Source organism: Myodes glareolus, chromosome 22 (genome assembly GCF_982192425.1).
Source record: "Myodes glareolus chromosome 22, mMyoGla1.1, whole genome shotgun sequence".
In the NCBI taxonomy this organism is placed as follows: Eukaryota; Metazoa; Chordata; class Mammalia; order Rodentia; family Cricetidae; genus Myodes; species Myodes glareolus.
The window spans coordinates 13,362,311-13,389,066 of record NC_142047.1 but is presented as its reverse complement, the minus strand read 5'-3'; the positions used below and the strand labels follow the sequence as shown (position 1 = coordinate 13,389,066).

At 55.3% G+C, this 26,756-nt stretch overlaps 1 protein-coding gene across 8 annotated transcripts in view; it reads left to right on the top strand.

Moving 5' to 3' along the window:
- Positions 1-26,756, top strand: part of Nfix (nuclear factor I X) — a 94,339-nt gene that overhangs the window by 59,914 nt on the left and 7,669 nt on the right. For 3 of the 8 annotated variants that reach the window (XM_087900326.1, XM_087900328.1, XM_087900327.1), the window contains exons 3-10: positions 11,641-11,703; positions 11,930-12,004; positions 12,388-12,508; positions 13,316-13,452; positions 16,091-16,213; positions 18,030-18,205; positions 23,392-23,539; positions 25,520-25,611. In XM_087900326.1, coding sequence (XP_087756452.1) covers positions 11,641-11,703; positions 11,930-12,004; positions 12,388-12,508; positions 13,316-13,452; positions 16,091-16,213; positions 18,030-18,205; positions 23,392-23,539; positions 25,520-25,611 — 935 coding nt within the window. The remainder of the gene's footprint in view (positions 1-11,640; positions 11,704-11,929; positions 12,005-12,387; positions 12,509-13,315; positions 13,453-16,090; positions 16,214-18,029; positions 18,206-23,391; positions 23,540-25,519; positions 25,612-26,756) is intronic. The other 5 variants (XM_087900330.1, XM_087900331.1, XM_087900329.1 and 2 more) reach the window with 4 other exon arrangements.

Here is a 26,756-nt window from a genome sequence, read left to right as displayed (position 1 = left end):
CCCCACTCCTTTTGCCTCTCATCTTTCTCCAGGGCCAGGAAATGCGTGTGCAAGTGTGCACGCACGCATGCACACACACACACACACACACGGGTACGCTCATGATCCCAGGATTCACACACATCAGGACACTCACAGGCACTGGCACGTAGAACAATCTGGGAAGTCGGTTCTGCGCGCTTAATTGAATTAAGGGGCTGGGTTTGGCAGGACATTGTGTATCTGAGCTGCAGTTTCTTACATGAGGCAGGAGGCAGCCACTCAGGCTCCCTGTGCACGTACTGCCTTCAGCCCCCCACTTCCCATGTCAGAGATCATGCAGAAGGACAAAGGGACGCAGGACATCCCCTCTTTGTCGCTTGCTTGCTTTCTCCACGTTATCTCCCAATGTTTGGCTAGCGCTACTTGAAGGCCAGGGCCTCCTGAAAAGGTGCTCCCAGCTTGAGGCTGGGGCACTGTCATGGGGGGATAAAAGGGCCCAGCCAGTCTCCCCTCCTGGTTTTCATCCTGTACTTGCATGGGAGCTGCAAAGTGCTGCTGATTAGACGGGGAACAGTCTTTGCCAAATTTAACCCCCCAACATCCAAGAGGTAGGAATGGTTTGCTCTCGATACTCCAGGCACCCATAAGCATGGCCAGTAGCTTTAAGAATGGATGAGGAGCATGCTTGTGGAGTCTCAGGGTGCCAGGCACTAAAGCCCTTCCCCACCTTAACCCAGGGGACAAGGTGTTGTAGAGCTTTGAATTCTTAAGTGTTCTCTCTCCTCTGGCTTCCATGCACCCCCACGTCAGCCTCTTCTTTGACAGGGTCTGGGGTGTCTTACCTCAACCCCTATTCATGGAGACAGATCACCACAGTGAGGGTGATCCAAGCCCAGAGCCAAGGCCCACTCTGAGAAATCCTCAGGAGAGCCTAACTTCGGTCACTCGTCAGGTGGCTCAAAGACTCATCGGGAATGATACTAGAAGACCATCAGGCCGGCCTCTGAGCCATTCCCCAGCATAGCACGCGCTGGGTCCTGCCCCTGCTCTGCCCCAAATCCACAGCTTAGAAGGAGCCTGAGCAAGCTCTTAACTGGCAGTGAAGGCATCCCGAGAGCCCCTGGAGGAATCCCAACTCTGCCTGAGCCCCGTGAGTAGGGGCTGCCTCCCTTGACTACTACTCACTGAGGGTGAGGACTGGCCGATGAGAAGGGAAGAAGCCAGCCCTAGCTGGACCCTGGGTCAGGGGGGCTGCAGGGCGGGGCCTCACCTCGGCTAACCTCTGCGCAGAACAAAGGGGCCTTTCTCCGCCTGCAGTCTGGGAGGGTGAGCCTGCCGGCTTCTGCCGCCATTGCAGCCATCACAAATGTTAGTGTGCTTGCGGCAGAGGTTTTGTTTTTGTTTGTTTGTTTGTTTTTGTTCTTGTCCCCTCTTTCCGACTTCTCCATTTCTCTCCCTGTCTGAGGTTCCTGATCTGGCTTTCAGTCTCTACTCCTGCAAGGTGGGTGGTAGAGGGTTTTTCCTCTCCAAGAGTTATCAAGTGCAGAGGCACATGTTAGCATCACCAAGAGGTGAGGGTGTTCAGGGCACATTGGGAGTCCTCTTGGGGTCAATGGCTGAAAACCCTCAAATGGAGGCTGGGGCCGGGATGGGCCATGGATCACACCCCTGTGACCAAACACCTGGTTGCCTTACATTTCGTGTCTTCTCGCCCCCTATAGGCCTCCTCCTGTCAATCTCCCACTGCGTGCTGTTCCTAGTCAGTGTGTATGGGGAGCTTGGCCCTGATCATATCCCGGGATGTGCTTGGCAGGGGCAGCCCATGGGAGCCGCTGCCTCAGGCAGCTCTGTTCTTAGTACACACGCAGGGTCTGGTGGCTGTGCTGGATTCTTGCCCTTTCTCCTGGGTCCTGTGAGTGTTCAGAGTGAACCCTGTCTATCAGCAGGACTTCTAGGCCAGCAGCCCACCGGCTTGCCCTGCCGTGACTGGCAGAGGGCAGCTAGCGTTAACTTGCTGCGCCACCTAGCTACCTTGTTAGGGAGCGCAACGCAGCTCCTTGAGCCCCCATAGGGTCCTTGAGGACCTTTGGCACCTGCTAACCAAAGGATAGGTGGATAGGCCATTGTGTTCCATTATATGTGTACAATACTTTCTGTAAGATCCTCCCTCCGTAGTGAAAGCCAAGCCCCGCTTGCATCTCCTCTGCACAAAGAGGCCTAAGAGACCAGCTAGGAGGTCAAATACAAGACTAAGGTTTGGACCCCAGGCTTCTGAGTCTAGGTCCAAGTCCTTTCCAGCCCCCAGTGCCACATCCTCCTTGCCCAGACTCTCCAGATTGGAAAGTTGGAGTTAGCTAGGCATGGTAGCACACACCTTTAATTCCCGTACTCCAGAGGCAGAGACAGGCGGATCTCTGAGTTCGAGGCCAACCTGGTCTACAGAACATGTTCCGGGATAGCCAGGGCTACAAATACAGAGAAATACTGTTTAACAAAACCAAAACAAAAAAACCAAAACAATCAAACAAACAAACAATAGTTGGAGTTGGGGCTGGAGAGATGGTTTGGCGGTGAAGAGCACTGGCTACTCTTCCAGGGGATTCAGTTCCTGGCATCCACATGGCAGCTTAACAACCATAAATCAGCTTCAGGAGATTTGACATTCTCACACAGATATACATGTGAGATATACATGTGTGAGAATGTCAAATCTCCCTCATGGAACTGATGGTTCAGGGTCGCTCCCAGCCCAAGCAGCCTGTCAGCTGGGTTCCTGGGAGTCCTGTGTCATTCTGGAGCCTCCTTCCACTTCCCGTTCTCACAGCGATGACCCCTCCGGAGGCTGCCCATTGGATAGGGTTTGAAGGTAGGGCTACTGGGCCTCTAGGTAGGAACAGAGTCCTGCTGAAACATCCGATTATGGGTGCCTTTCTGTTTGCCTCTCGTCCACCAGCCAGAGTTACCTACCCACAGCCAGGGCACTGTCCTGTAGAGGCCGAAGCAGGTGAGTCAGCCCAGCTGGCCCCCTGTGTTGGGTTGAGGTAGGTGGGTTCTGCTTGGTTTTTCCTGCTAAGCCCCCAGCGTTCTTGAATGAGTTCTCTACAGGAGGCAGGGCAGTGGACTGCAGGGGAAACAGGGCTAGAGAGGTGCAGGGTAGCAGAGGTGCAGGGGCTTGTGCCCATTCTTCCATCTCTGCCCTAAGGTGAAGAGGCGGAGACTTAGGGACCATCTCTGCAACAGGCTGAGAGGACTCACGTGTGCTTTTTTTTTTTTTCTTAAATATTCTCTTCGTCCCCGCTTCCACAGAAATCTTGGGTATAGAGGCTCCCTGGTCCTGTGTTTTCCCAGCTCACCCTCTGCTGCATGCTCTCTAGATAGATGCTGGCAGTGAGAATTAGTTCGCTCTTTCAATGTTATTTCTCCCCTAAAGCAGCACTCTGCCCCGCCTCCTCATTTCCCTGCCTCTGCCTCCTCCTTTCCCTGCCCCTGCCTTCTCCTTTCCCTGCCCCTGCCTCCTCCTTTCCCTGCCCCCCTCCACCTGCCCCCTATGGCCGTCTCTGGCTCTTTTGCCCAGGCCTCTATCTCCAAGCTGCTTGGCCTGGCCCTGATTCTCTCCCTAGCTCTTCCCTCTCTGTCAGTCCCTCTAGGTTCCTGGATCAGGGTTTACCACTTCCCACTCCTTGAAGCTCCCCCTGATCTGAAGCAGTCACCTCTGTGACCCTCAGAGCCTCTGTGCCCCCCCCCATGCTAGGGCTGGCATTAGGAACTGAGTACTCCTTTCCTTAGTGAAGAATTAGACCAAGGGCAAATGTGTTTGGCTGGGTTAGGGGTGCGGGGTGTTGCCCAGCCCTGGGAAGGGGAAACACTATTAATAGCCACCAGAGCAGCTGGGGATGGGGGTGGATATCTGGCTAGCCTAGCCTGGCCTGGGCAACTCAAAGGTCCAGAAAGGGCAATGCTAGAAATAGAGAGAGGGAGTGGGGTGGGGCTCAGCTTTACAGAACCCAGGCTGGGGTGGGCGCACACTCCCACCACCGCCACTGACTCTTCCTGACAACGGCGTATTGAAGGCATTCTCCGCTGTCAGTTTCTACCTGTCACCTTGAGGAGGGACAGGTTCTTAGGCTAGGGGCCACTTGTCTGGACCCCACTGTCACATGATCCCTGGATCCAAGCCCTTGGAAATGCTAGATGCAGCTGCTGGCAAACTGTGGCACCAGCCAACATCACCAGGAGTGGGTTGTCTAAAGACAAGGCGGGGCCATGGGCAGCATGAAGTGTGCCTGCTGCCCCAGGACTAGGCCTCTGCTTGTGGTGTCTTCAGTTCTCCCAACTCCAGGGTGGAGCAGGAAAGTGCAGAGCAGGTCGTAGGGGCTGGGGCCTCAACATCCAGAGACAAGTACTGTCATCCTGCCTCTCTGTCGGCCATGTCCTGGTCTCTTTCCCTGTCTCTCCCCATGTGGTGAGCAGCCTCAGGTCACTTACTAATGACCACTGTTGGGAGGACATACCTGTATCAAGGTTCCATCTGGGTCTGCCTTTTAACGACTGAGAAACCCCCTCTGCTGCTATTTACAGACAGTAATGAGCCAGGCCCTGCTGCTCACCGCTGGGGCCTCTGGAGCCAAAAACTACAATCTCAGATGTGCTTAGTATGTCACCAGTGAGCTGAAGTGGCATCTGAGCAGAGCCTAGTGGGGGTAGGGGCGGCGGTGTAAGCATTTCAGTAAGTGGAGACGAAGAAAAATGGCAACCAGACTTAAGGATAGCCAGTGTTTAGAGAGCTAGGCTCAGAGCCAGGCTTTGGGCCAGGGGCCCTTGTCCATGTTTCCCACCTGCTCCTGATCCAGGAACCCAGTGGGCAGGTGTCACCTTTACTTACAGCCAAGGAGCCAGTGTGAACTCTGCCAAGGCCACTGGGCTGGGAGGTTCTGGGACACAGGTCTTCCATGTCACTGCTGCCTGCCTGCCGTCTGTCTACTTTTGCGTAGATGTTCCCCTTTGTCTCCCTGTGCTAGGACACCACACAGTTCTCCTGCAGTCTAGACCAGCGGTTCCTTCCAGGGCAGCTTTGGATTCAGGAAGGGGAAGCAAGCCTGGACTAGGTGACTCCCGCCTCCCCTCCTCTGAGAGTCTTACCTGCTCCTCTGGGAGCGTCTGTACTGTCACCTTACCCACTACCTCTGATGGGAATTTTGTTCTGGTGGAGTTCCCTGCCTGTGGAGCCTCTGAGACCTCCCACCGGGGGCAATATAGCTGCCTAGCAAACCCTGGGTCTACTTGTTCACGCCTGGTCTCTGTGGGTCTACACATAGGCCTGCCCGTGTTTCCAGTGTTGCTAGGGCTTGGGTGCCTTTGCGAGAGCCCAGTGAGGACTGGGCGCTTCTGTTTGTGTCCTCACCTCCTTCCTCTCCTCTACTGGCCTCGGCCTGCTGTCCCCGAGCACCCAGTGCCATTGCCAGTTCATCTCACTTGTCCTGCTGCTCGGTGCCCATCTCCCGTTCTCGCTAGGCCTCCTGGCAGAGGGCAGACACCTGGCAGGGCACATCTGGCATCCCATGCCAGAAGACTTCCCTGGAAGGCCAGGCTGTCATGGAGGTAGAGGGAGATAAAAATCCCACCCTTGTCTTCTAGAAGAAAAGCATGAGTTTAGGAACACCATTCTCCTTATGCGAAGGTGGGAAGTCTTGGTGCCTGGAGGGTTTCTGATAGGATTCTATTTTCACAACTTGGGGCAGGGGAGGGGCGTAATCAAGAGCTGCAGGAGACAGCCTTCTCCCCATAGAGGACTTGAGGCTCATAGAGCCTGGCCATGACTTGGGAAAGAAGGTGGTGCCGGGGCTCTTCCTGCTGCTGGCTCTGCTCCAGCATGGTACCAGCGAGGCAGGGAGAAGAAGTCGTGCGCAGGGTAAAATGTCACTTTCCCATGCTAGCCATGGCCCACCTGTCTGGGCATCCACCTCTTTCCCTGTGCCCCAGCCCACAGGTAGACATACGCTGCTGTGGTTATGTCTTTAGTTCCCTCTGGTGCACCCCCTGCTCCCCTGGCAGGTCACTCAGATGGAAGCCAGAGAGCCCTTTTAGGTCTGTGAGCTGAGGTGATGAAGAGAGAAGAGCAAGGTTGGTAGAGACACAGCATGTCCTCCTTACCCACACAGCTCCAGGCCTGTGGCTCCTGCGTCTAAACTGAAAGTCTAGAGGTGACAGGAGGGAAGTCCCAGCCCCTGGACAGCTGTGGGTTATGTGCTTATTCTAGCTTGGGTACAGGTGAGGAATATCGGTAAGGAGATGGGGACCTGAGAAGCTCCTTGTCTGCCGAGCCCCACCTCCCTCTGCCCTCTGGCTGCCCTGCACTCTCAAGGACTTCCTCAGTCCAGGTCCCCAGTGTCCTGTTTGCTGAGACAGGGAGAACCCCTTTGTGACCCTTTCCCCAGCCCCCATCTATTGCGGCCCCCTCCTCAGGGTGTCTCACATTCTCTGACTTGGGTTTCAGGAGGCACAATAGCCACATTCTACAGCCCTGATTGCTGCAGGCTGGGCCTCTGGCTCTCCTTGAGATTGGGTTTCCTGTGTCCTGGACACTCCGGAATCACAGAGGAGGGGGGAGAGGCAGGCAGATGAGATGCAGCACTGGGGAGGGCAGGAATAGGATCTGGAATCATACCCCTGCCTGCTTCTGGACCAACGATTTGCATAGTTGAGGTGTTCCTTTCTGTGACTCTGGGTGTTCTATCTTATTCCACCTTTTCTTGACACCAAGAAGGGGCTGGTGGCATCTGCAGGTGACATGCGTGACTGAGGATATAGCAAGTGTGCTCATTTGAGTGTATCCACATGCCTAGGTATACTCTTGGAGTATAGCTGAGGCCGGTCTGTGCACCCCTCCTGGCCCCTAAAGAATATGTTGGTTGAAGTCCATGGAGGCAGCTGGCCAGCGAGCTACACGCAGCTGCCCCCTTGCAGAATGAGCTTGTTTCGCGTGGGAGTCATGGAGTGTTGGCTATAGTGAGCAGGAATTCCTCCCTCACTTGCTAGGAGCCATAAATACATTCTTGTCTGTGGATGGGGATATATATATACACACATATACATCAGGGTTTTGGGCAATGCTGGGTTCTGGCTATGAGAGCCTGCCCTCCAGAGTTCTTCTTAAGAGACAGTCTTCTCAGACACATACATGCACGCGTGTGCAAGCAGACAGAAGTGAGAAAGAAAGGGAATTGCAAAGAAATACAGGGCCAGAGAGAGAGAGAGAGAGAGGAACCAAAGAAAGAAAGAAAGCCAAAATCACAGTTAAGGCTCGGGCTGAGAGGGTGGAGCTAAGGTGCTGTGAGAAGGGCAGCTTTTTGTCTATCCCAAGAGACATTAAGGAGCATGTGGAAAAGGAGGGGCCCATGCTGGCCGCTGTTGGTTACATGTTGTCAGAAACCTCTGGTCTCTGAGCTATTACAGCAGGAGATGGATGATGACCTGTGGTGAGCAGGTAAGAATTTGCTGCCGAGGCCCATCTGAGAAACCCACTTGGGTTCATGCCCAGTTAATCCAAACTTATCACCTCACCTGCCCTTTCACAGCCCTGCCTCCCTGTCAGAAACCTTGCAGAGTAGCCAGGACCGCTAGCAGGAGTGGTCTCTACCTCAGAGATGCAGCTTGTGTGAACAGCCTTAGAGACGAGAACTGTGCACCGCGTGTCCCCAGTGGCCTGACCCATAACCACCCAGCAGGACTCAGAGTGAACTGTGAGCTCTCTCCAAACCTGGCGCAGGCGAGCAGGGCCCAAACCACCTGCCCACCCAGGGCATCCGTCAAACATGGGCAGGGCTTGGTTTTAAGGTATTTGCATTCTGAGGGCAGAGTGGGAGACAGAGCCCAGAGCAAAGTATTGTTCTTCAGCTCCAGGACTTAGAAGACCATTGAATCGTCTTGGGTTGGGTCCAGGGAAGGTGGTGGTGAATGCTTTGTCCTGGTTCCTTTTCTGAAGGAAGTGGCAGGAGCCCCAGGCTCTGTAAAGTGGGTGCAGGGAGGAGCTTTTTTCTTTTCTCAGCCTGGGCCTGATGGTCCTGACACTGAGACGGGAGCTGTAGCCCTTGCTTCCACGGCAGCCAGGTTGAAGAGGCTGAAGCAAGAAAAGCCTCCAGGGGACATGGCCACAGCGTCCAGTGTGGACTGGGCAGGACGGGATAGGAGCCGAAGCAGCACCTGCCTGTCTTGTGTGAGCCAGTATCGTCCCTGTCCCTCCGCTGTTCCACAGACCACCAGCTGGGCCCATTGTCCCCAGCGAGAAAGCAGACACTGGAGGGGGTTCTGTGTGGGCAGGAGCTCACTAATGTCTACCCACTGGCAGGAGCTCGTAGAGAAGAGTGGCAATGGGCCCGGGACAAGAGGGAGGAAGGGAGGTGGCTGAGGCGAAGAGGCAGACAAGGAAAGGCCACCCTCTGCCTCTAGAGCAGAGAACTCGGCCCCCACCGCACTGCCTCAGGTCCCCTCCTGTGCTTTTGGCAGTGGGCAGTGTGCAAGGCCTGTGAACAGGAGATAAAGAGTTCAGGCTGAGTATTTTTTCTCACTAACCGTGGATTTGTGTGTTTGTTCAGCTGGTGGCTCTGATAAGCCCCATTCTGCCAGATAAAAGCCAAGCAGCTATGAGGCGGGGCCAGGGGACAGGCTGTTGCGAAGGGGCTTTCCTCCTCTCGGTCCTGAATCCCAGGTTATAACCTCCCCCAAGAGTCCCAGGAAGAAGACGGGTCAAGGTGCCTGGACCCTTTGTGGCATGCTGCCCTGGGCCCAGCTGCCGGTCCCTAGGGGTATTCAAAACAGGCACAGGCCTTGTTTCAAGGCATCCCAGAGAGCCGCCACATAGAAAGGCTGGCCTCTGGCTCCCATCTCTGGATGGCAAGATGTCCTTTGGCTGGCCCCAGAGCATGACCACTGAGGACCCAGTGACCTGTCTGATTCCCTGCCAACCCCCATCTCATGTCTACACAGGATGTACTCTGAGCTGACAGGGAATTAACTTCCCTTACTTCCGAGATACCCTTAGCCCTGTTGGGCAGGGGTCCATTCTCGCTGAACCATTAGGTCCTTGGGCCTAGACATGGTAGTCAGGGTGTCTGCTGCCTTTCAACAAAGCTGTGGTGTTGCCAGAGCGCCAGTGTTATCCTCCCTGCCCTTTCATGGCACAGGCAGGGATCATAAAAGCCGAGGTTAGAACAGATCTGCAAGACCCTGGCTGCAGCTGCCCTCGCCGTAGAGCTGGCTCCTCTGCCTGTGAGCCTAGGTCCAGGCTTCCAGTGTTTCTGCCTTTTGTCCTGGAGCTGAGCTGAGCTTGTTGGGGGCTGGTGGTGGCGGCATTGTGGCAATGCTGGCTAGGGCCGCCAGCCATAAGATGGCTGCCAAGGTCTAAAATGGCTGCCAGCAGCGCCCAGAGCCACGCCTGGTGGCGCGTGGCAGCCGGCCTCATCCTCCCCAGCCTCTCCTGCGTGCTCCTTTAATATGAACTAATAGTAATAACAGCAGCACCCTTCGGGGAAGTGTCCTGGTTTAAGAGGATTTCCTGTCTGTCGCACTCTCCTGGAGCCCCGTTTGTCTCTGCCTGAGTCACTGGCGCACCTCCATCTCTCTGTCACGTTCTCTGCTCTTTCTGTCCCTTGGCTGGTTATGTGCACACCCACGCGCACACTCATGGGCACGCAGCTCTCCCTCTCTCCTTGGCCTTTTGCAGTGGGTCTGTTGCACTCCTAGGGGGCGGACTCTGAGCCCCCTCAAACTGACCCAAGTCTGGAGGTCTTTTGGGCTGTGTGGGTCCCAGGATGGGTGGAATCCATGCAGTCTACGGAGCATGTGCCACACATCCTTTGATGGAGTCTGCCTGCCAGTCTTGAGGCCGCGCCCTTCTTTAACTGCACATTGAGGCAGCTTCACAGTGGGTTCCAGAAAGGCATAGCATAGGTCGCCTGCCACCTAGACCCCTTGGCTTCTGCTTGGACTTGAATCAAACCCAGAGATCCAGAGAGTGAGAAGAAAATCCATACTGTGGGATGCCAGGGTACAAAGAGATCTCAAGATGCAGTCGTGATTGGAGGAGAAGGCCCTAGGCCCCCTCCATAGCAGAGAATGCCGAACAAAGAGGTGATCCACCAAGACATGGAGGAGGAACACCTCAAACTAGAGAGGGAGGTTTGCGGACAGCTTCCTAGTAACCTCCACTCTCTTAATTCATAGCAAGGTGTACTATTACTTTTGGAATTAAAAAAAAATATTGAAGGACTGGGGCTATAACTCAGTGGTGGAGCTCTGGCCATGTGTGCATGAAGCCCTAAATTCAATCCCCAGCACTGCCAAGAGAGAAGAAAAAAAATTGAACGAGATGAAAGAAAAGGATAGCAGACCCCAAAATATGATAGCCTTCTACCCATCATACCATGAAGTAGCCAGGAGCCTGGCCATGCTCCCAGTCACAGATGCACAGGGCCCATCTTCGAGCAGGGCCCATCAAATCCTCCTGGGAGACAGCAGGATGCACATGGAGCTGTGGGTGGATTCGGGGTGGCTGGACCACTGTGAGGAGCCCAGCAAAGCTGTGGCCAGAACCAGGGCCCAGTGTCAGATGCCACCTCTGTGGTCCTTATGAATAGCCGAGTCTTCACCAAGTGCCCTACAACCTACCCCAGCACCCCCACCCTCTCACCAGCTGTCATGCCCAGGCAGGCATTCTGGAGGTCCCCATCTTGCCCCTGGCACAGACAAAGCTTTGGAGGACCTGGGGGGCGAGAGTGGGGGGCTTTCTCAAGCTCTGCAAAATATTCACACACACACTCCACCCTGCCCCCAGCCCTCTGTGAGCTTCCTCCACACAATGGGCCCTTGTCTCAGGGCTCCCTCTGAGCAGCTGTGGCAATGGGGCATGAGACAACCCAGACAGGCTGGCACAAAATGGGTGGCAGCAGGGCACACCTCCCCCTCCGGGTTGCCAGGCATTGCTTTGTAAGCATAAAGGTGAGATGGAGGGGGCATGAGCCCACAGGAGCAGCATTCATTAATGAACTTAGGGATGGGAATACCCCTTGTGGGAGAGGGAGATCCCCAGGGGTCTGCCTTGTTAGGGACAATGCCTGTTACCGGCTTCTTCCCTTGGTGCCCTCCTGACTTCTGACTCTTGATCAGGGCTACCTGCCCATGGCATCTCTGACCCTCAGGGCTTACTAAACAGTTTCTGGGGGTAGTTTGGGTCGTCACAACAAAGGTGCTGTTGACATCTAATAGGTAGAGGCCAGAGATGCCACCGCACACCCTGCCCAGGATGCCCTTCCCCCTGCCTCACTGACCAATTCAGTCCAAATGTTGGGAGTAAAGTACACATTGTCTTCCCTCTCCCCTGTTTCCCTGGGCTAGTTCTGGAGCCTGGGTGAAAGGGTCTATTGCCTGGGATGGCTGTCCAAGGCTAGCCTTGAAACCTGGGTGAAGGGGTCTATTGCCTGGGATGGGTGTCCAAGGCTAGCCCTGGAGCCTGAATGAAGGGGTCTGTTGCCTGGGATGGGTGTCCAAGGCTAGCCCTGGAGCCTGAATGAAGGGGTCTGTTGCCCAAGGCTGGAGACTGGGTGCTAGGCTAGTGGTTGTATGAAACTTTGCTCCTGATTATTTCCCCGTCTTGTTTCTCTGCAGAATCCGGACAATCAGATAGTTCAAACCAGCAAGGAGATGCGGACATCAAACCACTGCCCAACGGTCAGTGCCCCGCCCCATTCTCCTTCCCCTTCACTCAGCTATCCAGTGACTTGGACTGTCATGCAAGGAGGGAGGCTTCCCCTGGTGTTTGCCCCTTTTGGGGGGACACCTGAGGGCTAGTGGGAAAACCCTTAAGGGATGGAGTCAAGCAGGGAAGAACTTGGGGAAAGTGGATCAGTGTTCCATCCTGCTCTGGCTTCACTCACCAGCCATTTTCTTTCTTCAGGGCACTTAAGTTTCCAGGACTGCTTTGTGACTTCTGGGGTCTGGAATGTGACAGAGCTGGTGAGAGTATCACAGAGTAAGTTGTGTCCTGTCAGGGCCAGGGACCAGGACTAGGGTACAGAGGGGATTTTCAGATTTCACAGGGTTATGTTGGTGACATCTTAGGAACTCTCTGCCCATTTGACCCTGAGATGGGAGAAGCAGTTGTCCATAGAATCATGTCTCTAACCTTTGCTGTGTGTGTGTGGGGGGGGGCAGGGACAACCCACAACCAATGGCTCATCCCTTACAGCCTACCCAGGAAATGCCACAGGAAAAAGGGTCTTCCCAGCAGCATAGACATTACAGCGAGGTCTTGCTGGGCTTCTGGGAAATGGTTCATGGCAACCTAACTGGCCCGTTGGGCCTACAACACCATATTCCCATATTCCAGCCTGACCAATCTCTCTGTCTTCCCAGCTCCTGTTGCAACCGCATCAGGGCCCAACTTCTCACTGGCAGACCTGGAGAGTCCCAGTTACTACAACATAAACCAAGTGACCCTGGGACGGCGGTCCATCACCTCCCCTCCTTCCACCAGGTAAGCCAGGACAGTGGCCTTCTCACCTTCCTGACCACCTCCCTATGGCTCCAGCAGCTCTGCATCTGGGCTGGAGTGCTTCCATGTGTCACCATGCTCAGTCATCCATGGAGCACTTCTTCATGGGACACAGCTCACAACAAGGCATGGCTCTGCCTGGAAGTGAGGCTCAGAGAAGGCCTGTCTTGTAGAGATGGCATTTAAGCCCAGACAAAGCTGGTGGGAAGAGACTCCGGGCAACCTCCCTCTCAGTCAGACTGGGGCAAGTTGTCAGGATGATCCCCACCAAGGACTTTAGAGACTAGAAGTCTTTTGGACCCTTTTAGGGGAGTGGGAATCGCTCTTAATGCTGACCCATCTCTCGAGTGTTTGCTGCTTGTTTGTTTTTAATCTTGCATTAGAATATTTTCTACTATTTATTTATTTTTGGTTTTTTGAGACATGTTCACCGAGCTGGTCTGGAATTGACTGCAAACCTCCTGTGTGAGCCTTCCGATTACTAGGGTTACAGATGTAAGCTCCCACTGTTGGTCTACAATACTCTTGTGACTAAGGTTCATGGCACAACTGGGAGCTCATAGGAAATGGTGGCTGGGGCATAGAAGGCAGATGACGTTTTGCCTGTTCTCTTGTGGGCCCTCAGTGATCTAGTAACCTGAAGGAGAGCAGGTCTGGAGGTGTTCCACCCCAGGAATTGGAGTGCTTCTGTGGGCTGGCACTCCCCAGCATACAGTGCCTAAGCCTCGTCCCCGGAGGCTGCTTGGACTCTCTTTGGACTTTGGCCCACTTGGCTCTCTTCCTCCTCAGCACCACCAAACGCCCCAAGTCCATCGATGACAGCGAGATGGAGAGTCCGGTTGATGATGTGTTCTATCCTGGGACAGGCCGCTCCCCAGCAGCTGGCAGCAGCCAGTCTAGCGGATGGCCCAATGACGTGGATGCAGGTATGGCGGTGGTCGTCACAACGTAGCAGTCTGTGCTTCCGTAGGGTCTCTTTTGTCAGGTGGCACTTACAGACTCCCGGTCCTGAGGGTGGCAGGCCATGCCGAAGGAGAGGAGTGGAGTGAGGAGCCTTCCAAGTTGGTAGCTAGCTTATAGGCATGGTGGGCAGAGCAGATGGTTATCAAGTCTATAGTGTCATTTATTAAAGGCACAGCCTCTTTTTTATAGACCCCCTTGCCTCTAGAGACCTGCCCAGCCATGTGGTTCCCTGGATAAAGCCACTTTCCCACCTGGGCCCAGGGTTGTATTTGAGGCCTCTGGCTCTCTGAAGCAGGGCCTGCCCTGGTATCAGGTGCTCAGCAGCGTTCCCAACTCCACCACTAGATGCCAGCAGCCAACATCTACCCCTTCTTCAGTAGGTTGTTTCTGTTTCGAGACAGGGCCTAGCTGTGTGATAGCCAGGCTGGCCTCAAACTCTGGCCGCCCCGTCCCCACCTCCTGGGTGTTGGGATTACAGGCTGCATCACCGCATCCGGCCACCCTATTTGGACAACTATAAATGTCCCCAGACATTGCCAGATGCCCTCAAGAAGACAGATTTGAGGTGGCTAGCCCTGGCCTTGGGGCCCAGCTTTACAAAGACGCTCAGAATTGAGAATGAAAGGGCAGAGCTGTCTCGGGAAGCTAGCAAAGAGCAGAGATTCTGAAGGAAGCAGCCCAGACCTTCCCAGTCCTCACTGAGTTGGCTTCCTGTTGAGTCCAGCCATGGGCTGCTCCAATGCAGGTTGTTAGTGTGGGCAGCCTAGAAGCCCAGCGGGAATACTGTGTGCACACCAGAAACTATGGGTGTCCTTGAGGCCTTGGGACCTGCTTTTGCACAGTCTGCACAGAACTTGCCTGCTCTAAGTGGCTGGGGACACTCTGGATAGGGCTAAGGACTGGGTTTCATTGTTTGAACCAGGGTCTGATCTGATGGCAACTTGTCTGGCAGAGAGAGACCCGGCTGAGGGAGCCAGGGCAGACCCTGGCATTGACTCTGGTTCCCATGCAAAGACACCAAAGCTTACCTCCCGGGCCTGGGCTGAGGGAATGGACTTGGCCCTTTCTAGAGCAATGGAGGAGACTGTGCTTCGTGGAAAGGCACCCCAGCAAGACCTGGAGGTCCCCGCTTCCCCATGACAGCCAGGGCCTGAGTCAGTGTGACTCACACACACTCCTAGGGAATTCTCTGGAGGTTCCCCGCTGATAAAGAGGGAGTTGGAAACTGGAGACTGCCATACTGCCATAGCCCAGACCCCAGCTAGGCCTGGCCTTGGGTAGGTGACATCTGCAGGGACTGTCCGCGTCCCCAGGACCCTCCTCGTCCCCAGGACCCTCCTCGCCAGGCTTCTGCAGCCTTTGCTCTCTGTCCGCTCTACTGCCTGCCATTTCTGTTGCTTCCCGCAGTCCTGTCATGCACTGCGCCCCCAGGACCCCTTACCCCCCAACTTGTCGTCGCTTCCCTGGGCTGCGACAAATCGCCAATTAAGCAGCCCAGCTGCAGGATGGGAACAGCTGGGTAGGCGCTGTGCAGCAGCAGGGACAGCTGTGCACAGCTGGTGGGGCACTCCCCCCTCTTCACCATGCCAGCTATCAGGTGGCACACAGCTGCTGCCAGATAACACCTCTGCTGGTCGCTGGGAGCCTCCCCCGTCCCCCGCCCCCCGCCACCGTGGTTGAAACTCTGGTTTTCTGCTCTGCAGCTCCTCATTCCCATCACAACCTACGAGATTTTTCCCTCAAAGATAGCAGCTCAACATCTGCCTCACCTCCACCTTGCCTGGTCAGCCTGGACATGGCCTCAAAGCTCAGCCCAGGACAGAGAGATGCCAAAAGAATGTGCCCCTGGAACCCTGCTTGCCAACCTGTTACTTGGATGCTATACATACTGGACAGGGATGGCACTGGCTTGCAATCTCTGACTCTTTAGAGGCAGAGCCCAAACAGGGTCTTTTTTTTGTGTGTGTGCCTCTGTCTCTGGCTGGATGCCACCTTTGCCTTTGGCACCAGGGCAGAGAAGAACCCCACTCTCTGAACATGGGCAGTTCTTGCCCTCTGACTCGTCCCCAGGGTCCTCCCAGCTCTCTGGCTCCTGTCTTTGTTCCCATGTTGGATGTTGCCCCCTCTGGAGCCTCTAACTCTGCTTTCCCTTTCCCTTCTCTTCCTCTTCAGGCTAGAGTATACTAGGACTCGGGTCACCTTGTTCCAGGTCCCAGCCTGTCCCTCCCACCCTTGTCCCTCTGGCCCCTTTCATTGTCTGCCACCCCTGGCTCACCACCTAGCTCCTGTGGGCTCCTCATGCATCCCTTGCTAGATGCTGGCCTTGCACCCCCTATACTCATGTACCAGCTGCCAGGGCACAGGATGCCTTCCTTGCCACACTTGCCCAGCATACTCCCCCGTGTTACCAGGGGCCTCGTTTTCCTGTTTCAGAAGCAACCATAGCCAGATTGCACCCCTGAGGTCAGGCCACAGAAGGAGCAGAGCAGGGCCCGAGGTGGAGGAAGGGCTGCTGGGCGCTGGGGAGAGAAGGAGCGGGCTGCTTTGCTGGCTTCCCACCCCAGCCAGCTAAACCTGCGTGTCGCTGCTTCCTCCCCGTAGGCCCTGCTTCTCTAAAGAAGTCAGGAAAGCTGGACTTCTGCAGTGCCCTCTCCTCTCAGGGCAGTTCCCCACGCATGGCTTTCACCCACCACCCGCTGCCTGTGCTTGCTGGAGTCAGACCAGGTGAGAGATGGAGGCGGGGCTTCAGGGGACACTGCGGGAGGCAGCCACAGCAAGGGGCAGCTGGCCAGGTACAGTAGTGGCCAGGGCTCACTCTAAGTGACAGATCTGGGCTCTCTGAGCGGAGTCATGGCACAGCAGTGGGGTGGCCTGGGACCGGCCACAGCCACGTACCTCTGAGAACCAGGTTTTGCCTGCTCGGTTGGTTCCTAGATTTCCTCGCCACGCTAACTCTGGCTGTGTAAGTCTGTGTCGGGTGCATGTTCTGCACATGCTCACTGGGAGCTGCATGCAGCCTCCACCTCCCCTACCAGCAAGTAGTTGAGCAAATTGCTCCTCTGTGGCTCGGGAAGAGCATGCTCAGCAGTCCAGGCTCCTGGTGTCTGTCCTAGGGCAAACTGGCACCTACTCTGGGCTTCCCTGCAGGGTGAGGCCAGGCGGCACTCCTCCGAGAACCTGGCTGTCCCCTGCTTGCTACTCTGCTCCCTCAGCACCCATCTGGTAGCAAAGGCCTGGCTTTTGTTTGCACACAGCCTCAGTCCGCCATTCCTCTCTTTTCTCCTGTAGGACACAACAGGGAGGTTTACCTCCCAGCTTCCTCCTTGGGGCCTCCTGGCTTAGAGCCCAGAGGCAGCCAGCACTGGGGCAGGGTGTGGTGGCCACGAGGTGGGGGCAGGGAGCCCAGGCCTTGTGCCGGCAGCAGGAGGGAGGCAGGCTCCACTCCATTTTTATGAACTCCAGCGAGAAGCCAAGTTTCCTCAGCCCCCTAATGAAACCGAGAGCAAGACTGAGCTGATTGGAAACAGACGGGAGGGGGAGACCGCGGGGAAGCGAGGAGGCCTGCGCAGGGGTGGGAACTGTGAGCGCACAGCACAGCGTTGGGGCCAACACGTGCAGGAGGCCTGCGGATCCCACTTACCCTTGTGGAGTTGTCTATGTGCTAGGTGCCCAGCCTGCACAGGCAGGGCCTGTCCGTGTGGAGTCTCCGGAGCCATGGTGTCCTGCTCTCTGCCCTTCAGGCGGGCTCACATCTAGGGCAGGGCAAATGAGCTGTTTGCTAAGGGTGCAAGAAGAAAAATGTCAAGGATGCCAAAAACTCAGTCCTCAAGATAAGTAATATATTAATGTATTATTCCTAAAAAACGGAAGCAGTTGCAAAACATAGGATAAGGCCAACACCTGAAATCCCAGCACACAGGAGGCTGAGGCAGGAGAATTAAGGATTGGAGGCTGTGTGACTCTGTCTAAAAAACAAGTAAGAGCAAAGCACATGACCAGCAAATATGGCAGAGAGAGCTTGACTAACGGGGACCCCTGGGTTCCGTGCTCAGGACTGAAACAAAAGAAAGTCAACCAGCCAAAACAAGCAAGAGTAAAAGGCAGCCAGACACAGGCCTTCAGTCCAGGCTGGGTCAGAAGCTCAAGGTCATCAAGTGGGGGGGGGGGCTACAAGAAATCCCACCTCAACAAACAAACAAACCAGAGAAACAACTTCCAGGCAGTTTTAAGCAGATAACACCCAACCCTGCACTTGTAGCACGCTATCCACCTGCCTCAACTACCACCACCCCCCAGCTCCAGTCAGACGTTATTTATAGAAGCAAGCAGCTGGCCCTCCCTCAGGTAGTAGTCTGCCAGGGTTTTTTTTTTTTTTTATTATTGCATTTAAGTGTTTCTTTTTTATTTAGATGACTGAGTGTTTTGTGCCGGACACAGTGCTTCTGCCCCATTCTGCCTCGGGCTCCCGTCCGCCACCACATCTTTCTTTCCCACGTGGCTACCTTACAACCTCTCCTCTCTCCTGCCTTTACGCACACAGGGAGCCCCCGGGCCACAGCGTCAGCCCTGCACTTCCCCTCCACGTCCATCATCCAGCAGTCAAGCCCGTATTTTACACACCCAACCATCCGCTACCACCACCACCATGGGCAGGACTCGCTGAAGGAGTTTGTGCAGTTTGTGTGCTCTGACGGCTCGGGTCAGGCCACTGGACAGGTGAGTCCAGAGGGCACAGGAGGCCTCATAGCGTCATATGTCTGTCCGTCCGTCCGTCCGTCCGTCTGTCCGTCTGTCCGTTGGATTGTCTTTCTGTCTGTCTGTCTAAGGGCTCACGAGGAGAGGGACAAAAGTCAGGAGCATACATGGAGCGGGAGTAGCAAAGAGCCCATAGACTCTACCTTGTGAGCAATTTTAGTGGGCTTGGGGCCTGGGTCTGAGTATTGTCCTAGGGTCTGTCTAATAGGGACTGGAGAGGTGGGCAGCCGCCCAACCCTCCCTTCAGGGGCTCCTCGCCCTTTCTATTGACCCTTGGTTCCCAGCAGAAATGAGCCTATAATTGGTCCAATCTAGGCCTTGGACCCCTACCTTTCTAAAATCTACAGGGTCAAGGATTTGACAGATTGTGGACCTGAGTTTGTCTGGCTCATTCCTGTTGATGTTTGGGCTGTTTCTTCTCTGTGGCGTGAGACTGCCTCGGACTCTGGGAACTATCCCTGCCTGGCCCCCACCTGATACCAGGACTGCTTTCTCCTTCCTAGTCATGGGCGTCAAATCTATCTCCCACTTTCAGTGGGCCCCACGTGAGGCCTGTGTGAAGATCCTGTGCCAGGACTCTTGCCTAAGGGCTCCCGCACTGCTGTGATTCTAGAGCAAAGCCCTTCCGATCCACGGCGCTGTGGAGCAGAGGGCCCTGTGGGTTGTGGGTTCCTTTTCCATTAGCCAGCCCCAGGGCCTGGTCCAAACTCAGGGTGCTCAGCAAAGGAATTACCCAAGATGATAACATGCCAGAGATGCTGGCAGGACATGCTCAGTCTCTAGGAGTCATGAGATGGGATCTGGTGAACCAGACCTCTGGAGAGTCCTGCGGCCAGCAGCATGAAGACTCCCAACCTCTCTCCTATCCTGGCTGTGAGAAGTCAGCAGGAGGGTGTTCAGAGAGCTTAGAAATCAGGCTGGGAGAAGTGTTCTGGAAATCCACGCCAGAAGCAGCCTGAGGGGAGCAGCAGCAGCCCTCACTCTGGGAAGAACGGGTGTTTGCCGGTTCTGGAGTGTGACTGGGCTGGACTCTCTGTCCATCCTGGATCTGGTCCTGTTTGCTCTGGCTTGCTCCCCCATTCCCACCCTTCTGCTGTCCTCATCCTCCTCCCTACTTTATCCCACAAGGGCTTCTCTTGCCGATTCTCCAGCTCCTTAGCACATTGGTGGCCTTCCTGGTTAAACACTGCATATCTTAGGGGGACGGAAGGGTAGAACTGACCCCTGTTTACCACTTCAGAGGTAGAACAGACTTCAGAGGGATGCTGACCAGCTTTCCTTTTCACCTCAGAGGCAGCCAGGCTTGGAGTATGGATGAGTAGGACCTAGGGACCAATGCAAAGAGCCATCTCTCACCCCAGGCAACTGAAGGGTCAGTTGGCCCTTGTCTCCTGAGGGCTGGTTCTGAGCTTCATCTGTGACCTAACGTGTGTAACATAGAACATTCATTTTGCTTAGAGTTATTTTCTCAAGACAGGTACTTATTCCATGAGACTGCAGACAGAGATGTAAGTAGACACCTTGCTGAGAGTAACTAACAGCAGGGAGTAGGGAAGCCTCTCAGGGCTTCCTCTGTGACCTGCAGCAGGGGCCCCTGGGGCTGCAGAGGAGAGATGCACTCATGCTGGAGAAGAGGCTGCTTTATTGGAGAACACAGGCTGTGCTGTGCTCCTCCTGGCCGTCACAGAAGCGCATCCTCAGATTAGTATGTGCAGTCACCCAGAGGTGGAGCCTGAGACCCCAAGTGTCTCCCAGGTTCCTGCTCCTAGACTTCTGGCTGGAACACCCCACTTTAGGAACAATCGACCTGGAGCCTAAAGGAGCACCCTCCTGAGCACCTTATGAATCCCAGGTTACAGACCAGCTTTTCAGCCATGTAGGGAGAATTACAGACAATTACCGAGGGCTCCCAGGCACCCTAATATTTTACCCGTTCACCCTAGTCTAGGGCACTTGTTTTGAAGGTCACAGGGAGACAGTACTTAAAGTGATACCCCTCAGTAGGAGGAATGGTGCTGGCTAGCAGCATTTGCGGGGTGGCGAAGGTGCTGGTCCAGTGGGGTAATGACTCAGGGAGGCAGGAATGGCACCATCTGTAAGGGGCAAGTGATGTGCTGGGCCAGCGTGTACACTCCTGTCTGTCCCTGCCTCAGCTCCTAAGATAATGCAGAGCCACAGACTTCTATGTTTTAACACCTTGACTTGTATCCCAGCCTAATGAAAGTTGTGACTAGCCACATTCAGGTGGGGCAGTCCTTTTAGACGCTTGCAGGAGACAACCCCTGGAGGAGGCAGAGGCCTCCATGCTGTGTCCTAGCTGCTCAGAGCCCAGAGAGAAACTATGAGGCTGTGATCTATGGGACTGTTCTGTTTCCTGTCCGAGGGAAAAACGGGATGGGAGCCAGACGGGCCATGGATATGAGGGGAGAGGCTACTGCTTGGCTCTCAGTGGCACACCCACAGAGCCGGAAAACTTACTCTTTGGTCCTAACGCTACCTAAAACCACATAATTGCTCTCTAAAAGGGTACCTAGCACAAAAGGTTCCAGTCCGGGCACAGATAGGAGTGCTGGACAGCCACAGGTTGTTTGGCCAGATGCTGTTCAGCTGTCCGCCTCGGGGTGTGCAGGAATGATAGAAGGAACCGTGCAGAGGAACGGTGTGTCAGATCTGGCAGGTCATTAGGGATAAAAAGCTGGTGAGGAGGAAAACCAGAGCTCTGGGCCAGGTGGGACTGGCGTGGAGCGGGAGCTGCACATGGCAGTGCATGCCTGGAACCCCGGCATTTGGGAGGTGGAGGCAGGAGGATCAGATGTCCAGCCATCATGGAGAGTTGAGTACTTGCCACAGTCTGATGACCTAGGTTTGATCCCAGGAACCCACATAAAGATGGACGGAGACTGAACTGCAGCAGAAGGACGGTGCAGCCCGCGTGGGTTGTCGGACTTGAGTGCTGCCTGAGTCTGCTGGCGTGCTGGAGCCTGGGACAGCTGCTTCCATGCCTGACAAAAGGCCCAGGGCGTCCAAGAAGTATAAGACAGCAAGAGACTAGGGTGATTCAAAGAATCTGGCTGGTCCCCTCGTGGGGGTGCAGTGCTTTTAGACCAGGCCTTGAGGGGTGCAGGAAGGAGCTTCAGGCAGGGCACTTTGCGGTGAGCAAGTCTGCACTCTGACCTCGCCCTCAGCCTGAGTTCTGAACACCCAAGGAGCTCAGTATGGAAAATACCTAGCAGAAAAGATGGGGTGTGGGGATGGAGACCTTGAGTGCCTCTTGGGGAAAGTGCACCTCCTATTTTTGAGAAATCTGAGCTACCTTGCACTTGGGGAAGAGGGCCTATAGGCCTCTCAAAGGTTCTGGGGTCAGACAGGTCGGGCTCTGCCTCCAGGCATGGCCAGTGTAGTAGGTAACTGTAGATGAACCACTTCCTTGCACAGAACCTCACTGTACTCAGCTGTTGAATGGGTAGAACAAAGCTTCCTTTGCATCCAAGTTTCCCAGAGGCAGTACTGTTAGTGCTGAGCGGAGGATGAGAGGCTTCGTCTTGTGTGCTGTAGGGTATGGATTTGTAGCTACCCACTTGACGCCAGTAGCATCTTCTCTGCCTCAAAATTGCCTCTGGATGTTGCAGTGTCTTCTGGGATGGGGAGCAGAATGGCCCTGAGGGGAGAACTGTTCCTGGAGAGTAGTTGGAAGGTCAGGCCCAGCATGGATACAATGTCTCGGCTATGGCTGGACACCCAGATCCCTGAGCTGAGCTCACTCACTGTCAGAGCAGAGAGGTGACCCCATGCCCTGACCCCTGCGGTCTCCTTGTCATTGACTAAGTGAGATGAGTGAGGACAGATTGATTGACGGCTGACTGGAGACATCAGGTGGTATTCCGGGGCTTATCCTCCCATAGTCGGAGAAGCACTGGCCAGGTGAGTGAAGCATGCTTATAATTCCAGCTCTCGGGATGTCAAGGCAGGAGGATTGCCAGTTTGAGGGCAGCGTGAGAGAGAAAGACCTCCCTAGGACTTGTGCCTAGTTGGCCAGAAGGGCCGAAGTTTGCTGCGTAGGAGAAGAAGAGCTGGGGCCAGGCCTCCCTGCACCTGAGCTGCAGGCAGGCATTGAGGGCTTCCTCCCAAGCAGCAGGAGGCATGTTCCAGGTCTCTCCAGGGATATTGCGCCTGCCAGTGGCTGGGGAGCCTGTGGTGCCTACTTTCTCTGAATCCTTGAAGCTGACCCAGGCACGATCAGGCATGAGGCCTGGAGGAGAAATACAAGTTGAGGCACAAAAGACGAGGAATGAATCTTGGTGGCAGAATGTCCTTGGCTCCTGAGCGTTATCCAGGGACTCACTCTTGAAGAACCACACAGAAGCTGGAGCCACCAATGGCGTATTTTCCTCACTGGCTGATCTTTATAGAAAAGGCCAGCAGGCTGAGAACAGGATCTGCTGGAGATAGAATGGAGGGTGAGCGACTCAGTGCTGGTGGCCTCCTGGGCCAGGCTGCCCATGGGGTGGATGTTGGCAAGCCTGTGGGTCTCGGCTAGTCTGCCAACCCCAGCCAGGCCCATGGAGGGAGTGTACCTTTGGGACCTTGGAGGTGAGCTGGCTTCTCTTTCCCACCATGAGGACAGGTCTTCCAGGAGCATGACTGCCCTAGGCACGGTGGTGCGCATTGCTAGGTGGTTCATTTCTGTACCTAGAACATCTTGCGTAAGAATTGACAAATTAGCTGGGTGTGGTGGTTCACGCCTTTAAACCGAGCTCTTGGGAGGCAGAGGCAGGTGGATCTCTGTGCTTGTGAGGCCAGTCTGGTCTACATGGTGAGTCTGAAGCCAGCCAGAGCTACACATTAAGACCCCGTCTCAAAAAGAAATAAAGGAAGGAAGGATGAACCACCCGTCGGACATCCCCCTTCTTCCTTCCCACTACTTCATAAAGAGAAAGGAAAAAAAGAAAGAGACAGAAACGCCCAAGAGACCAAATAGAGGCCTGACACCTCTTCCATCCTGTGCCTAGAGGAAAGGACCCTCCCTCCCACTCCTGCATCTTCCATCGGGAGCGCCCGCTCTCAGGAGCAAGTGGCCGGCCGCGCAGGGGAGCGTGTGTCTGTGTGTGATGTGCCTTCATGCGTCACTCTATTTATGTTGTTCGCAGCCCAACGGTAGCGGCCAGGGCAAAGTCCCGGGGTCATTTTTGCTACCGCCGCCGCCTCCAGTGGCCAGACCTGTGCCCCTTCCTATGCCTGATTCCAAAACCACCAGCACGGCCCCAGACGGCGCCGCCTTGACTCCTCCATCACCTTGTAAGTGGACGATGAAACCGAAACCACAGCGCCCAGCATCCCTGGCCCATCTACACAGTCTCCACTGCAAAAAGAGGAGCACCCCCTCCCGACAAAGCCCCTACCCAGAGCGCCTCAGAGCCTCCCACAGGATGAGCAGGGTTGAACCCTGGCCATGGCCTCCTGGGCCTCAGTTACACCAGCCAGCACCCCATGAGCCCTGCCCACTGCTCCCAGCCAGGCCCTGGCCCAGGCCCCCCTGGGGGGCGGGAGGGAGAGTGCAGTGGGGCACTGGGCCGGGGGTGCTGGTGCGGGTGGGGGGGCGGGAGGCACAGTCATGCCATCTTCATGCCTGATTGCTGCTTTTGTTTTTGTTTTTTGTTGGTTTTTTTTGATTTTTTTGGTTTTGTTTTTTAATTTTTTTGTTGTTGCTGTTTCGTTGTTCCCTTACACACACCAAAAAAAGAAGTTTAAATGTAACCACAAGGTGATGCCACCACCATCCTCTTTTTGCCTTGTCCCCTCACCTCCATCTGGCCCTTGGGCCTCTGAAGATGCAGGAGACGCTTTTCCAATCCCTTCTTCCCTCAGTTTCCCATTTGATTTCTTGTTATTCCTTTTTTTCTTTTCCTTTTATACCCTCTTCCCATCCTCCTATTCCTTCCCTTCTTTCCCCTCAATTCCTTTCCCAGGTTGTAAGTTCCAAAGAGAAGGGAGGGCACTGGGCCCCAGCTTACTTCATCTTTCTTTTTCTTCCTTCCTCCCTCCCTCCCTCTCTCCCTCCCTTCCTTTTTTCCTTTAATCCAATGACAAATGGTGCCAAAGGGAAGAGAAGAAATATCTAAGTGGAGAGGTCCCAGCTAGACCCGACGTGAAGGACAGGAGAGGCGGAAGGCGGGCGGCGCGCTGTCTTGGGCTGGCACAGGGGTGGGCAGGCATCTGAGCTGGAACTGTGCAGCAGTGGGTGGCAGGGTGGCCCATGTCAACACTCCTGTCTGTTCGCGCTCTCTGTCTCTCCTCCTCTCCCCCTCCCTGCCCTCTCCCTGTCATCTCCTCATTTGCATATGCCATTAGACATGACCACAGTCACTGGAGGTGGGCAGAGTGGGGGTGGGAGCCAGGTGGGAGCTCACTTCTGGAGAAGGGACAGAATCTGGCGAGCATGTCCCGGATGTGTCTGGCATAGAGCAGGAGTGAGTGTCCCAGGTGAACTGTGAAACTCTATTTTCCCGACTGTCAGGTTCAGCTGAATACCCCAGAAGAGCTCAGGGCTGTTGGGTTCATTTGTCCCCTGGGGCACTGGACAGCTGCCCCCAGGTGGCTGAGCTTTGGGGCTCTTTCTATGGCCTCTTTCTCTGTCACCTGGCCTGATGCACTGATGGGCAGAGAGTAGCATGGATGCAACCTTTGTGCCACAGCGCACACCAGGCAGCCAGGCCACAGGGTCTTTTGTGACCACTCCTGCTGTCGTGGTCTCCATGGGACCCCTGTGAGTTCCTGAGCCACTTGCCAACCGGTGGGACTGCCCAAGGTGGTAAGTGGCGAGCCCCCAGTGAGACTGTGGGGCTTGAGAGGTGACCTGGATGAGCAGGCCATGCCCAGACAGTCTGGTCAAGGCTTCCCAGCTCCCACCTCCGCACTTCCCCTCTAAAAGTAGAAAAACTAGGGTCTCCGCTGGTGAACCCAGTGCTAACCGTTGTCTCAGTAGGGGGCAGAACTAGGCCCAAGGGACTTCAGCTGCAGCCTCAACGGCCCTTTCTCACCCCAGCCTTGACAGGCTGAGGCAGGAGGGTATGTGTGCGCTCCTGGTCAGAGAGCGGAAGGGCTTGCAGCCTGGCCTCCCACACTGTAGCCCTCACTCATCCTCCCCGCCGCCACCTTACCCTGCAGCACATCTAACCTAGTCTCTCCCTTCCTCCGCCGCCCAGAGGGGCAGTGCCCAGGGGGGCCTCATAGCCTGACCTGGACTTCCCCTCTCTCCTCACCCCCTGCTCCCTACAGCATTCGCAACGACAGGCGCCTCCTCTGCCAACCGGTTTGTCAGCATCGGACCCCGGGACGGCAACTTTCTGAACATCCCACAGCAGTCTCAGGTAGGAGATGCCCTGATGCAGGAGAGGGCAGACAGGGGCACATCTCGGTATGAAGAAAGAAGCCAGGGTTCTGGGGAGGGCTGCTCCGTATGAGTTGCATGCCCAGGCTACTGCCCAGCTGAGCAGCCTCCCTAGGCAGCCTCAGGCTCCCTAGCTAATCAGCTAATTGGATAATTAGCTCTGACAACCCTGGACCTGGGAAAGGCAACCCAAGGCTAGAGACCTCTGGGGCATCCAGGAAAAGCAAAGAGGGAAGACTGACTGAAGCACTGGCTAGGAAGGCAACCCTAGCTCCTGGATCTCCTACCCTGGTCAGCTCAAGGAAGCCTTAGCCTTCCCTGTCTCCCTGGCACTGGGTGGGCTGGATGAAGGTGGGAGAGGGACAAAGTACGGCTGGTGGGCTGCATGCCCAGAGACTGGCATCAAGGGCAGGGTTGGCTGCCGTCCTGGAGGCCCCTCCCCTAAGTCCTCAGAAGTCCCATTAGGAGGAAAGTCAGGCTGCTGGAGCCCCCAGGCCCCAGTGACACCACCCCCACTTCCCAAAAGGAGACAAGCCAAACTTGTCCTCCAGCGTGAGGCCCCAGACTGCCTGGAGAATGCATGTGCACACATGGATGTCTCTCATGTGCCTGTGTCTAGAAAGGGTGAGAATAGCAGGCAGAACCCAGGGCCCTTGGAACACAGGGACGGGCCACCTCAGGGACAGGCCAGGGGCAACGTCACAGGTCAGGGCTTTCAGAAAAAGCACACAGATATTCTTCTTTTTGTCCATTTTATAAAAACACTTCCTTGCCGGCTTCCTCAGCCCTGGGAAATCCACCCCTGCTCAGAGCCTCAGGGCCACCTCTGCTGGCTCCTGCCCCGCCTCTGCTGAGGCCCCAGTCCAGAGAAAGTTGGTAGATGGAAGTTTTGTGTGTGGTTTAAGGGTCTTTTCTTTCTTTCTTTTCCTTTAACGCACACACACACACACACACACACACACACACACACACACACACACACACAACTTAGCCAAACTTCAAACTTCAGAGCTCCCTAGTGGTGAGGAGGGGAGGAGAAGGGAACTTCAACCCCCTCCAGCCTCCCACCCTCTTTCCCCAGAGTCACGTCTGACCCGTCTGGTTTCCAGGAGCAACCAGACATGA